The sequence below is a fragment of the Nyctereutes procyonoides genome, unplaced genomic scaffold, assembly GCF_905146905.1.
Source record: "Nyctereutes procyonoides isolate TBG_1078 unplaced genomic scaffold, NYPRO_anot_genome, whole genome shotgun sequence".
Lineage (NCBI taxonomy): Eukaryota > Metazoa > Chordata > Mammalia > Carnivora > Canidae > Nyctereutes > Nyctereutes procyonoides.
Genome location: NW_026575120.1, coordinates 20,400,464 through 20,414,735, shown reverse-complemented (window position 1 = coordinate 20,414,735; position 14,272 = coordinate 20,400,464). Strand labels below are relative to the sequence as shown.

Genomic DNA, 14,272 nt, shown 5'->3' with positions numbered 1-14,272 from the left:
GGTCTGACTCTCGGTTTCGGCTCAGGTCATGATCTCAGGGTTGTGGGATTGAGCTCCATGTCGGTCCCCATGCTCAGTGCAGAGTCTGCTTCAGATTCTCTCCTTCTGCACCTCCCCCAACCCACTCCCTCAAATAAATAAACAAACAAGTAAATAAATAGTCTTTAAAACAAAGGTGGTGTCCCCAGGAGGTGGCCACAGTCGGCACTGGGTAGTGACGAGTGACCTAAGGGGGCTCTGATGACCTGGGACAGGGCTGGGCCTTGCAGGGTGGGCTTCAGGAAGCTCAGGCCTGGGGAGGCGCTTCCTGCCGTCAGCGCCTAGAGGCTTAACCACTCAGCACCCACCAAGCTTTCTCCGGATCCCACGGCCCTCAAGGCTTCCAGAATAGCAAATATTTTCACTCATGGATCTCATCTCTTTGTTTTGGGCCAACACTGCAGGGCCGACCTGGGCATTACTGCTCCCGTTTTACAGGTGAGACTGAAGTTCAGTGACACGCCCAAGGTTCTATAGTGACTGAGTGGTGGAAATAGGGTTCCTTACTCAAAAACGCTTTCTGTTTTCTACACCAGGGCAGCCTACACAATCGATGGACCAGACAAGGTCAGGAGCAGGGTGCGTTCACACTGAGGTGATAATACACGTAAGTGATTCTCGGCCTGCTGTGTGGAGGCAGGCGGGGCAGCCCAGACCCTGACTCGCCCACCGGCAAGACAGTGGGGTTCAGAGGTCTCCACAAAGCCCCCAGCAGCATCACCTGGCCTGCCACCATAGCCCAACACCGCCATCCCTGTATTTTCCCGAGTCCAGGCCCCAAATCTCCTCCTGCTCTGGCTCCAGGAGAGCCGTGGGGGGACTTGCGGGGGGCTGGAGGGCGAGACATGTGGATAGTGGAGGCAGGACAGAGTCCTAAGGGGGGCAGGGCCCCCGAGACCAGGTTCCCCTGCCCTATTATATAGATAGGGAGATTGAGGCGCCCAGAAGGTAACGATCAGGAATCCGAATAGCAGAGGGGGTGAGGTCGCTGCAGGTTGCTCACTGAGCTCCTGCCATGAGCCAGACTTTGCACCGAGGCTCCCATGGACCCAACGGCGACATGGGGGGCACCTTTTAATGGTCCCACATCACAGGTGGGAGACCTATGCCCACAAGCAAGGGCCACGTTTCCATCCCAGGCTGCGGGGTCACCACGCAGCATGCTTGCTGTCCAACCTGTACACGCCCAGCTCCTGGGGACAAACCAGGAGGGATGCTGACCGGCCATCTCTCATTCGTTACAGCAAACAGTAAACTAAGGGAGATGCTTAAGCAAACTTTATTCCATGAGGTCGATCCCCCTCCACAGGTTCTCCATCTTGCCTGGCTTCACCTCCTCGAAGACACCTGGAGTCAGAGGAGGCAGCCATGTGCAGAAGGGGTGGGGAGGTGGGGTGGTGGGGAGATGAGGGGGGACCTGGGGAGGTGAGGGGGAACCTAGGAGGTGAGGCGTGCTGGTAGGCGAGAGGGGACCTAGGAAGGTGAGGGGTGCTGGGGAGATGAGGGGGATGTGGGGAGGTGAGAGGGAGCTAGGGAGGTGGGGGGTGCTGGGGAGGTGAGGGGGGCTGGGGAGGTGAGGGGGTCCTGGGAAGGTGAAGGGGAACTGGGGAGGTGAGGGAGGTGTAGGGAGGTGAGGGGTGCTGGGGATGTGAGGGGGGACCTGGGGAAGTGAGGGGGCTGGGGTGGTGAGGGGGTGCTGGGGAGGTGATAGAGGTGTGGGGAGGTGAGGGGGATCTTTGGAGGTGAGGGGGGCAGGGGAGGTGAAGGGTGCTAGGAAGGTGGGGGGGCTGGGGAGGTGATAGAGGTATTGTGAGGTAAGGGGGTATCTGGGGAGGTGAGGGAGGCTGGGAGGGGATGGGAGGCTGGGGAGGTGAGGAGGCTATGGGGAGGTGAGGGGGACCTGGGTTGGTGAGGGGGGACTGGGAGGTGAGTGGGGTGTGAGAGAAGCTTGGGGGTGAATGCAGGATGAGGGAAGAAAAGTGGGGGTGTGCACAGCTTTGGGCCCAGGAGCCACACCCCCTGCTCCATCCTCTGCGAGTGCACCTCCTCCCACCCTGACTGTGGGGCCACCTCCTCTCTGTGGGGTCGCTCACCTCACCCCTGGTGGGCCCCTTTCTTCATGAGCTCTGTCTGCGTGGCCCTTGGCCAGACTCTGAACGGTGCCTGTGCCAGCAGCTCCCCAAGGGTGCTCCCAGGGAAGTGTCCATGTGTGCGTGGCCAGGAGGAGGTCATGGCCGTTCGCTGCAGGAAGGCTGGAGTCTGTCGGGCATGGAGGCCCCTGCTCCCCAGACAACCACCCCCCCGACACTCCCGTGAGCACAGGTCTGGTGTGTGAGTCCTGGGGTGCAGTGTTGGTCAGGAGAGTGGCACAGCCCTGGGGACGTCCAACCCCAACGCCCGGCTCGTCTCAGGACGTGCTCGTGTGCTCCCAGGACAAGCAGGGCCCTGTTGCTGGTGACAGGGCAGGCCCAGCTATCCCCCAAACTCTACTCCTCTGGGGCGCGGGAGGCACCACGGCACCCCGAGACTCCAGCTTTTCCCATCACAGCTCCTCCTCCCTGGGCCCGGCCTCATCCCCATGTGGTGGTTTTCTGCTCTCCCTTTTAGAGACTTGATCTTGGTGCAGGGTCCCCGTGGCTTTATTGTTACTCGCACCCATGACTGAGTGCAGCTCAGAGGGGCTTTCCCCCACGGAGACAACAGAGAGCAAGGTGCAGCTGCCGTGACAACACGCACCGTGACAACACGCATGGCGACCGGGAGAGCCCCCCCGCCCCCCCCCCCACCTCCTGGATGTGTGAGAACTCAGATAACAACTTGTTATAAAAACATGGATCTATTTCCTGAATGTTGGGTCTGTGGGGTGAAGTGACCACATGTCCTTCTGTGACCTGGGCCTCCTACAAGTCCCCGTGAGGAGCACCTGGCATCTCTGTAGAAGTTTTCTGTAACTTGGGAAGTACGACCCAGGTTCCAGCCCGATTGGTTCTTGATGGTGTTTCACAACCAGCCTTTTACCTCCGTCAGATTTCCTCCGTGGGGCCTCCCCTGATGCCCCGTGGGCCCTGCCCCAGCCCTACACAGCCCCCAGCTCTGCAAGACGTCCGTGGTTCTCTAAGTAATTGCAAACACACCCCAACCATTCCACGCAGACGATGATTTAGATTTGTCAAGAGTCTGTGCAAGCACCTCCCGTGGACATTTTGCGACCTGTTAAACAAGGGGAGGCAAAGACACTTGAGATCATCAGCTGTGATACACAGACCGGGGACCTCCAGCAAATCTCCCAGTGGTAGTGATGTTCCCCACAGCAGCAGGCAGTGCCACGCTCCCTGCTTGGACAGAGCACCAAGCACTAACCCAATACAGCCCAGGATTCTAGTTCCCCAAAGGAGAGGATGCTCAATGGTTCCGAGCAGGGCCAGTGTCTACACCGACCTGGGCACACGTGGCCCAGCTGGCTCCTGCCTGGCCAGGGCTGGGTCTCACAACAGACACCCGGGGACCAGAGCTGCCGTGTTTGTCAGTGTGAAGACCCCTGGCTGCCCCCGGAAGCCTTTGGAGCCAAACCTCCGAGGAGGGGAAGCCTGGGTCTGTGCTCGTTCATTCGGGATTTCTGGGAGATTGCAGCCCAGAACCTTCAGCAGAAATGTTATTGATTAGACAGGATATTTTTTTAGAGTTCAGATTCTTTAAGATGGTTTAGTTTTTCTAACCTAGTGATGTGTATGCAGGCGTGACCTGGGCCTGCCCACAGTCTCACAGACTCACAGAGAAACAGTCTCATCTTGCAACAAAACCTTTTTCTTTAGAATCTCATTTTCCTCCATCCCAGTCTGTGCCACAACACTCCGCTTAAAGTATTTCAACTATTCTAGTTCTCAGGGTTTTTACCCTATAATGTTTGTTCAAGATGAAAACAAGGGGATCCCTGGGTGGCGCAGCGGTTTGGCGCCTGCCTTTGGCCCAGGGCGCGATCCTGGAGACCCGGGATCGAATCCCACGTCGGGCTCCCGGTGCACGGAGCCTGCTTCTCCCTCTGCCTGTGTCTCTGCCTCTCTCTCTGTGTGTGTGTGATTATTATAAATAAATAAAAATTTAAAAAAAATAAAAGCAAACATTAAAAAAAAAAAAGATGAAAACAAGTCCTCTACAGACTCCAAAGTATCATGCCTTTCTGATTTCCAGATGTCTCTTCTCTTTTCTATTTTTCCAGATATATTTCTTCATGTTATGAAAATCTGGGGGAACCCTGGGTGGCTCAGTGGTTTAGCACCTGCCGTGGCCCAGGGCATGATCCTGGAGTCCCAGGATCGAGTCCCATGTCGGGCTCCCTGCATGGAGCCTGCTTCTCCCTCTGCCTGTGTCTCTGCCTCTGTCTCCCTTTCTCTGTGTTATCTCATGAATAAATAAATAAAATCTTTAAGAAAAAAAAAAAGAAAATCTGGATGGTTTACAACACAACACGCCACCACTACCCTCTCGGGAACAAGCCAGGAGGTGTTGCAGGGTTGTGCAGACAGCGAGCACAGGACGGGGGCACCCTCACTCCCAGGCCCTCTGACCCTGGAGACCGAGACTCTGGGTCATCTGGCCACAGGGGCCCAGTTCAGAAAGTGGGGGCTGGGAGTTGAGGACACTCAGCCCAGTGAGTGTGATGTTTCCTGTGGATGAGAAGCCACCTCTGGGTGCAGAGGGGCTTGCCGCTGTCCCTGAGCCTCTGGGAGATGGTCTCTGGGCCTACGGGCAGCCACACACAGCAGGGAGCACGGAACCACGTCCACGTTCCAGGTGCCTGAACCCCACGGCTGCCCGCACACGGGTGCTCAGGCCACATGTCATGGTCGGGATTGGGCGTCTGTGCTGACCTGAGGCCTGCTCTCCCCTGTGTTTGGTTTCAGGTGGCTGACCTGGCAAGAAGCTTCTCACCCTCCCGCTCCGACAGCCAGTGCAGCCCGCGATGCCGCAGCTGCTCATGCACCCGCTAGAGCAGGCAACCAGTGAGCCTGCTTCTCGTGGTTTGAGGGAGTGGCTGCCCTGCAGCCTCTGCAGGTGCAGATGTGACAGTACCTGGTTTGCTGTAAAAGTTGCTGAACACTTTAGGACAGGGTACTGTGACGGTCTCGCCTACGTCTGCAGGGCGCCAGCAGGTAATGTTGTCCCAGACACCGGTGCAGGCTGCAGGGAGAGACACATGTGAGAAGCCAAGGCTGCACAAGGGGAGCACAGGCGCCGCTGCCCATGGGGACGCCCAGGCCCAAGAGGCACATCTGTCTAAGCCTCTGCAAGCCGACTGCCCGGTATTTAGATAATCACCTTGTGAATCACTTGTCTGTGAAACAAGTTTGCACCAACAATGTTACTGAGCATATTCTTAGCTTGTGTACTCACTTTAATCAGGTTTGGAGAAACAACCAGATGTGTGGTATAAAGTAATTGAATATTTCAGTGTGTGCCACGCATGCAGGATTTTAATAGAAACCGGCAGTTACTTTTCTCCTGCTGATGTGCATCCCCCAGGGTAACGACATGGGTACCACTGGGGGTCTGTGTGAGTCCTGAAGGCTTAGGCTCCCTGGGATGAATGCACACTTGTGCCTTCAGGGCATCCAACTTTGAGGATAATTTGCAAATTTAAATATTTGATAAGTTTACTTGATTTTAACAGTCAAGGAAGCATCTAAGTGTTCACCACTTAGGTTACCCTCATGCAGTTATCAGATAACCTAATTTACAAACTGCTCTCTGGATCTCTCACGGGGTCTCAGCAAGACCCCGCCCTGTGCAAAGCCTACAAACCTGTGTCTGTTGACCCGGACAGGCAGCAGAGAGCTCTCAACAGCACACAATCCCTGAGCAAATCCATACTTGAACTCACAGCTTTTTACTACAAGTCCAAACAAGGTATTGCTACTATATTTTGTGACTTCTAAAGTTTTATCTTTCACTTAAAGTTCAATGTTGGCGGACCAATGTGCTAGCCTTGATGGAGACAACAAACCAACCACAGTTCTCTCTGACGGGCCAGCCAGTCTGACACAGAAACATTCACGGAGCATTCGCTTGGTTTGAATAGGAGGATTCTACTTCAAGAATGCAGATGCCTCTGATGAAGTGGCTAGGAGTCCAGTTTTCCAGATGAAAATACTTTCTAAAGGTCTTAAAATAAAAATATATTTATTCTAAAAATTCATTAACATGGCAGTGATTAAATGAGCACAGTGATTTATGAGCACATAAATTCACACCATATTAACGTTCTTACATATTTAAATTTTTAAAAGATTTTATTTATCTGAGAGAGAGAGAGAGGGAGAGGAGGAGAGGGAGGAGAGAGAGAGGGAGAGGAGGAGAGGGAGTAGCAGGCTCCCTGCTGAGCAGGGAGCCCGACATGGGACTCGATCCCAGGACCCTGAGACCATGACCTGAGCAGAAGACAGACGCTACACTGATGGAGCCCCAGGCTCCCCTCACATTCTTACATATTTAAAGAAAATACTGCTTTTGAAGAAATATTCAGAACAAGTCTTCAAGTACAAGTGAGTGGCTGGCTCCCCAGGAGTGTGCCAAGGCTGGAGAGCAGGGCAGGCGGTGGTCCTGCAATGACAGCTCACATGACACCATCCACTGTTGGCACAGGAGGCAGAGGCCTGGACAGGACAGGGCCCGGTTCCCAACAGAGAGCCAACAAGGGACAGTGGGGGTATCCAGATCTCCCAAGAAGCACAAGCGGTGCCGAGACTGCCCCACTGGGAAGGCAGCTCGTTCCGAACATAGGCCATCGGTCATTGGGGAGGGTCAACAGTCGTCAACCCAAAAATGACAAATTTCTGTTTCAATAGTGAGAACCTTAATGGAGAGATATAAAATCCATGGGTTCATTGCAGTCCATCTTCATATTACAGCAGGACTTGACTTAAGTTCCTAGAGTACACTGGATCACCCCTTCTGTTGCTGGCAAGCCCTCGCCCTGTTTATATGTGTACTGGGCCCTCACGCACCGGCTGTACAGGCCTTGGGCAATAGTGGCAGAGGCGCCTTCCCACCTATGCCCCAGCGGGGAGCCACACGACTGGCCCAGGCTGAGAGCACCGAGGGCCAGAGGCCAGTGTGGAGGCGGCCCCGTCTGCAGTGAGTCTGAGGGGAGGAGACAGCCAAGTAGGAGTCCACGAGCTTCTCGATTCTACTTCCCTAATCCCACGAAAATAACATCAAGAAGTCTGAAAGGGCAGCACTCGGAGAGGTCAATAAACATGGAGGAGAGAACGCATACACCCGGCCTAAGAAATGAGGGAGGCGGAGGGAGGCACCGCGCCTGCAGAAGGGTGAGGAGCATGAGGAGGTAAAGCTTGCCCCCGGGGGGGCTCTGGACGCAGGACACCAAGCACTGGACTCAAGAACATCACATCATGTTTGAATTCTGAACACGGAGACCTCTGTCCTTCCTGCCCCTGCCAGGTTTGTCTGGGGGCTGAGCATATGCCCCGTGACCAGAAGAGACCCTTGGGAGGCCCCAGGCCAATCTGACCAACCAAGGCAGGAGGTATATGATTGTCTTGAGAGCATTTTGTTGTTTTGTTTTGTTTTTTAATTTTTTTTTAATTTTTATTTTATTTATGATAGTCACACAGAGAGAGAGAGAGGCAGAGACACAGGCAGAGGGAGAAGCAGGCTCCATGCACCGGGAGCCCGACGTGGGATTCGATCCCGGGTCTCCAGGATCGCGCCCTGGGCCAAAGGCAGGCGCCAAACCGCTGCGCCACCCAGGGATCCCCATTTTGTTGTTTTGGTACAAAGTGTGATGCTTAATCACTGACAGAAACATAGAAAAGAAAGGAATAGAAAAATCAGGCAGGAAAAGCATAAAGTCACACAAGGAAGGAAATATCAATTGTTATGAGGTCAACTGTGATCCAACAATGACGACAGGACTCAGCTGGAGGGCAGACTGGAGGAGGGACAGGAGAGGACAGGCAGGAGTCCTTCCCAATAAAAGAAAAGTGTGAGCCAAGGCAATACATTTGGAGAAAAGGCTAGTTTGAGAACCAGTGAGCAGTGTAGATGGTGTCAGACACAGTGGCCCAGTGAGGCAATCAGCCTGCATGCGGAATTCATTTTTCTGACACTTTGGCAGCAACCTTGGGAATTAAGATGGTGATAAGGATGTCAGTTGGTCTGGAAGGGAAAGCGTTTGTTCATATCAATAGACTCTGAAAAGTCATCTGACAAAGTTTAGCAGCCATTCCTCATTTTCAAAAACTCTTAATGAGACTCCTTTAATGTAACAAAGATCATTTGTTTAAAATGGCAGGTATGGGGATCCCTGGGTGGCGCAGCGGTTTGGCGCCTGCCTTTGGCCCAGGGCGTGATCCTGGAGACCCGGGATCGAGTCCCACGTCGGGCTTCCGGTGCATGGAGCCTGCTTCTCCCTCCGCCTGTGTCTCTGCCTCTCTCTCTCTCTCTGTATGACTATCGTAAATAAATGAAAAAAATTTTTTTTTAAAAAATGGCAGGTATGGTTAGAAATGATTAAACTCCGTGAGCAACCACAGGCAGGGACCCACCCGGATCCTGGCCGACACTGGTTACTTAACGGAAGTCAGAACTCTGCTAAAACAGTAAGAACAAGAGGATGAACCAAGTGGTACACGCTCATATACAGCTGAGGACAAAGTCTGAGAACCGCACTTTCCAATTTGGCAGCCCAAGCTTCTGTGACCTTTTCAATTTCAATCTAAATTAGTTAAAATCAAATACAATAACAATTCAGTTCCTCCTTTGCAGGAGCTGGACAAACGCTCCATAGCCACGCGTGGTCTGTGGCGACAACAGCACAGCACAGATGGGAACAGCTCGTGGCCGCAGGGAGTTCCCCGGGACGGCACCCTCCTGCAGCTCCAGCCAACACAGGCCCCCCCACTGACCGACACGCCAGGCTCGCAAGTCATCCAGAGGCTTAACGCAGAGAGAGAAGATCACAGAAGCCGTGACCATCCCAGGGCCGCTGCTGAGGGTCCCCTCGTCCAGCAGATGAGACTTTCTCCACATGGTGTTTACCAGCTAAAACACCCATGTAAATTATCTAACATGTTTTATGAATAAATATGTGAGTTTTTGTTAAAAAGTGTATTTTTCACTTATCACACAAATATTCTCTGTCTTTCAAAACCCACCAAGAAGATGGAGGAGAAGCCTCTTCCTTAAGCGATGGTTAGCAGCCTGGCGAACTGAAAGCCAGAAAAAATGCCTCTGACATCTATTAATTCGAAACATAAAGTGTGTGTTTATTTCTGGAACTTGAGACATAAAGCCAGCGCCTTTCCCTTGAGTCTGGACCTGCTGATGGGGCTCCGTGCGTTTCTTCTGCGTGAACGCACCTTGTCTGTGATTTCTTCTTTGAGGGTCTGCAGGGCCGCCGACAACTCCGGCCACGTGAGCTCCCGGAGCAGCCCCTGCCACCCCTGGCAGCTCCAAGTCCACACTGCCCGCCGACCGCTCTCCCTGTTTTTCCCAGGACAAACGCATGACCTGGGCAGCTGGGTCAGTGACGGGTCCAGGATGCACCGGTAGGGTGCAGAGTCTCCTGGGGGCTTCAGGAGGAGCCAGGTGGGCGGGGGCTCGGCCAGGAGCCACCAGAAGCTGCCAGGAGCCCCCCAGGAACTGACCAGGAGCCCCCCAGGAGCCCGGCCAGTTTCAGGGGCAAAGCGAGGACAGGCCCCAATGGAAACAATCATCTAGACCAAGCGGCTCAGGAACACTGACCTGCATGTGCAGCCTCGAAACACTGTTGGCGGCGCAGACAGGACACTGATGAATATGGGTTAGGAGACGCGGTTCCTGGAATGTGCGGGAGATACAGGCACATGGGACACACCTGAACCTGGGATCCTCTTGTCAGAGCGCAGGGTCCCACCCAGTGGGGGGGAATCTGCCATAACGAAAAGGAAACGGATGCCCTCGTAACCAGTTTTCTCTCCAACATATTTCCAGGCAAGTCAGGACTCTCACAGATGACGGTGCACGTGTTGTTTTCAGGTTTGGATTTTGTTCTCATTTCTGCAGTGACATCAACATCGAGGAATTTTCTGGAGAAGCACACCGTGCACCTCACATTCATGTTACTGTCTTTGTAGGGAGGGGCCCGTGGGCGCGCTGCATGAGGCTCCCAGTGGGCAAGGGCCGGGGCCACAAGGGCCAGGGCCGCGTGTGCTCTGGGCCTTGCGGGGCTGGGGTGACTTGCTGCCATCACTCCTGCCCTCCAGATCAGGACACTACATGCAGAGAGCACGGGGCACAGGGCCAAGGGCACGGCTGTGAGGCCAGTTACGCCCGAAGCATCAGGGGATGGGCTGACAGTGGGGTGACTGTGCCGGTGCTTCAGACCAGGCTGTGACCAGGGCCACGCCTGTGGGGGCCGCCCTCTGTGCATGAGGGCCCCGGGGTGCCACAGGCCATGGCCAGGCCAGAGCCATCTACCTTTCCACGGCTAGAGAAATCCAGTCCCCATGAATATCAGCCCAGAGACAGACACCTTTGGGGGCCCGGTGGGCATGGCTCTCAGAGGTGGACTTGGGGTTCCCACAGTGTTTCCCCAGCACACGGGGAAGACAGGGATGGGGACAGGAGCTGAGGTCATATGGGGAAGCAGTGACAGGGACGGGGACAGGGGCTGAGGACCCGTGGGAAAGCGGTGATGGGTGATGGGGCAGGGGCTGAGGTCCTGTAGGAAGCAGTGATGGGGGGACGGGGGCTGAGGCCCGGCGGCAGGAGGGACCGAGCAACTGTTGGCGCTGCAGGGCAGTCCCTGGCCGCATGCTTCCCTCCACAGGTAACAGGAAATGGTACCAGCAGCTCCTGGTTCAGAAGCTTAATCGCTGTGGAAAGTCTGATGCAGCAAAGTGTCTCCCAGACTCAGCCGCTGCAGGGAAAGGGCGAGCGGGAGGGCCCGCCCGGAGCTGCGTCTGCGCAGGGCTGCAGAGCAAGGAGCCCGTCCACCTGCGGCTTCCCCTCGGCCCCGCGCCCCTCAATCCAGCCCGAATCCCAGGGAAGTCACCCACAGCCCCACAAGACGAGCTTCCGTTGCTGGATTTCCAGGGGCTGTGAGTGCGAGTGAGAAACGCCACATCTGAGAGAAGACGCCAGGGACAGAGTTCGAGGCCACGAGACAGGGACGGGACAGGAGAGCTGTGCCAGCCGGGGGACTGCGGGGGGACGCTGCGCGGGGATGCTATCCGGCGGCGGAGGACGAAGCGTGAGGTCTCGGTGCTGGATCACTCGGCAGCCTCCCTGCCTCCCCGCGGACATGCTGCACACCCCAGGTCCAAGGGCCTCGCTGTACACCTGAGTTTCATTTACTTCTTATTTTTTTAACTTTGCTCAAAAAAGACCAGAAACAACATGTGTAGCTCTGCCTGCAAGAACAGGCGGAGCCTTTCTAAGCCTCAGTTTCTCCCTCTGAGCAGTGGGCCCCGGTCAGTGCACTGAGCAGAAAACCAGACCGCGGGCAGGGCAGTGCTTCCCACTCTCCCAGGGGTGTCGACGCACCTGCCTCTCCGGACTCCAGCCCCTGCTCCTCTCCCTACGCCCCCCCCCCCACCGCTCCCCCAACCCCTGGCCCACATGGCCTCTGAGGCCATGTGCTGTTGTGGCTGCGGTGTAGACAGCAGGCCACTCAGCCTAGGGAGCAGCTGCAGCCTGGGTTGGTGGCAGTCCCTGGGAGTGCCAGGCTGGCAGGCTCGGCCTGGGGCCTCAGGTCTCACCGCCCGTGGTGGGGGCGGCACCCGGGCCAGGGTGGGGCAGTGGTGACTCAAGCCAGAATCCTCCTTGGACATCTCCAAATGGGGTGAAGCACTTTGACAATGAACGTCCGTGTGGTCGCTTGCTGTGGTGTTGCCTTTATCTGTCTGTTGGTGTGAGCACCAGTCATCTGCCAGGAGAAGTAGCAGCAAGTGCAGCGATTTATGGGGTCAGTGTAGGGTCATTCGGGAAGAGACTCACGGCTCACCTGGGAAACACTGTGCAGCGGAGGGAGGTCCCGGCTCCTGAGGCCATGAGACAGGCCCTGGCCAACCCCGCAGCTCCTCCATCCACAGGCTCAGACATTCCCCGACTTGGGGGGGGACACTGAGAGCATTTCACCGGAGTGTATCTGTAGGATTCTAGGCCTCTTGTGCCTTAAGGAACCAAAGCGCACACACCCACCAGAAGCGCATTTCCATTTGGCACCAGCTCCCACGAGGGGGGATGGAGATGCAGCTCCCAGGTCACCTTTGGTGCCCCTGCCAGCATGCGGGGAATCCATGGTCCCTAAGGCCATGACATGGGGCCCTGCCCCATCTGCGCAGGATCCCATGCTCAACCACTGAGCACCCCAGGTGCCCCAAGCTCTTAGTTCTTTAGATTGATCCTATGCCCGGAGGGGACTGGAAATGGGAAACAGACTGATCAGGGGGTGGCCACCCAGGCGCCAGGTCTGGCCCTGCATTTCTGACCACCTGGGATCGGGATGAGTCTGCTTCTTCCGCACCTGGTGGGGTCAGCTCCGCCTGGGCTGGGCAGTGGGGGGTGGGGTGGGGGGTGCTGGGCGCCAGGGTGGGCAGGGGCCTTCCTCAGTGGCTCTGGGGGTGAGGAGGCTGGGCCCTGAGCTCCTCAGAGATACTGCTGCTCTTCCTGCAGGTTCTCTTGGACAAACCTCCACTGGCATGTCCTCGTGCAGTCGGAGGGGGCCTCTGTCTCCCAGCTGCATCCCTGGTCCTCATGCAGTCCCTGCTCTGTAGCCTCCTGGACAGAGGACAAGCTCGAATACAGAGGAAAGCGGTCTTGGCCCTGACAGGAACTGACCTCAGGGGTCCCTCTGAAGCCTTTACTCCCTTCTGCTTTTGCGTGGCTCACTCAGTTTTATTCCTTGAGGACACCCCCCGCCCCCTGCCTTGCACTCTGTGTCCTTGCAGAAGAAGAACGAGCCAGGTAAACACAGAGATAGGAGCAGCACAGGGCAGGTACTCTCAGCAGGCTGGCCGCCACCAGCAGGTCTGGGTGGCCGAAGCTGTACTCTGCCCTCCCACTAAAATAACCAGAGGGCACCTGACAGGCATAGCTCTGCAACCTCCCAGGAGTTTTCCACAGACCCTCTGAGATCTGAAATTCTAATTTAATTTAATGGTCTTTAAAGCCATGAATCATCTTCATTTTGGCCATTGTGGTCAAGACCATTGGTTTGTTTCCCATTTCCAGCCCCCTCCATGCATAGGATCAATCTAAAGAACTAAGAGCTCGGTGCACCTGGGGCGGCTCAGTGGTTGAGCATCTGCCTTTGGCCCCGGGGGTGATCCCGGGGTCCTAGGATCCAGGCTTGCATCAGGCTCCCTGCATGGAGCCTGCTTCTCCCTCTGCCTCTCTCTCTGTGTCTCTCATGAATAAGTGAATAAAATCTTTAAAAACAAAACAAAAAAACTACGAGCTCGACAGAATGACTCACCAATTGAGTTGGAAAAAAACCATTTTTAAAAGAGCCTTGTTGTCTGTGACCCCAGTCGCGTGTTCTGACCTGAACCCTCAGACAAGCTGACTCGCCCATCCCTGCCTGCTGGCCCCACAGCTGGCCCCCGGGCTACTGCAGACAGGCTCCTGGGGACACTGTGCATCCTCCTCTGCCTGGTGCTCACAAACAGGGACCAGCATTCCTGAGGGCCCCAGAGCCAGCGAGACTAGATGCCAGGCTCCACGGGCACCTAGGCTTCGAAGGACAGATACGCCCCCAATGGGCAGCTTGGGCCCCTGTCATTTCTCCCAGGGGTGGTCAGGGCATCTTGAAGCAACCCTCTTACTTTGAAGCTTCAGGTCACTTGGGCAATAGTGATAGGATTTATCCTATGTCCTATGGTCAAAATCGTACCATCTGTTCCTGGCCCTGCGTCTGGCATTGGAGCTTTCAGTGAGCAACTGCAGTTACAACCGGCAGCAACGTAACGATATCCTCACCTCTACATTGCCGTGAGTTTCTGCTCAGAGATGTTCCCAGAGTGCTACCATTCCTGGACACTTGGGCCGTGGTTTCCCGGGGCTGGAGCTGTGTACACAGCATGGGGTTGAGATACAGACATTGTACCCCCAGCAGCCGCAGGAGCTGCGAGAGAACACGCTGTGCCCAGGCTGTGGCAGTGTCTACTGTCGACAAGACACCCCAGTGACGCCAACCGAGCTCTGCAGGAAGCTGCGTGGTGATGCCGAGGGT

The 14,272-nt window shown here is 55.6% G+C and overlaps 1 protein-coding gene across 2 annotated transcripts in view; it reads right to left on the bottom strand.

Moving 5' to 3' along the window:
• The window catches only part of VIPR2 (vasoactive intestinal peptide receptor 2), a 59,536-nt gene that overhangs the window by 32,018 nt on the left and 13,246 nt on the right, over nucleotides 1-14,272 (bottom strand). For both annotated transcript variants that reach the window (XM_055335272.1, XM_055335273.1), the window contains exon 3: nucleotides 5,110-5,217. In XM_055335272.1, the coding sequence (XP_055191247.1) occupies nucleotides 5,110-5,217 (108 nt within the window). The remainder of the gene's footprint in view (nucleotides 1-5,109; nucleotides 5,218-14,272) is intronic.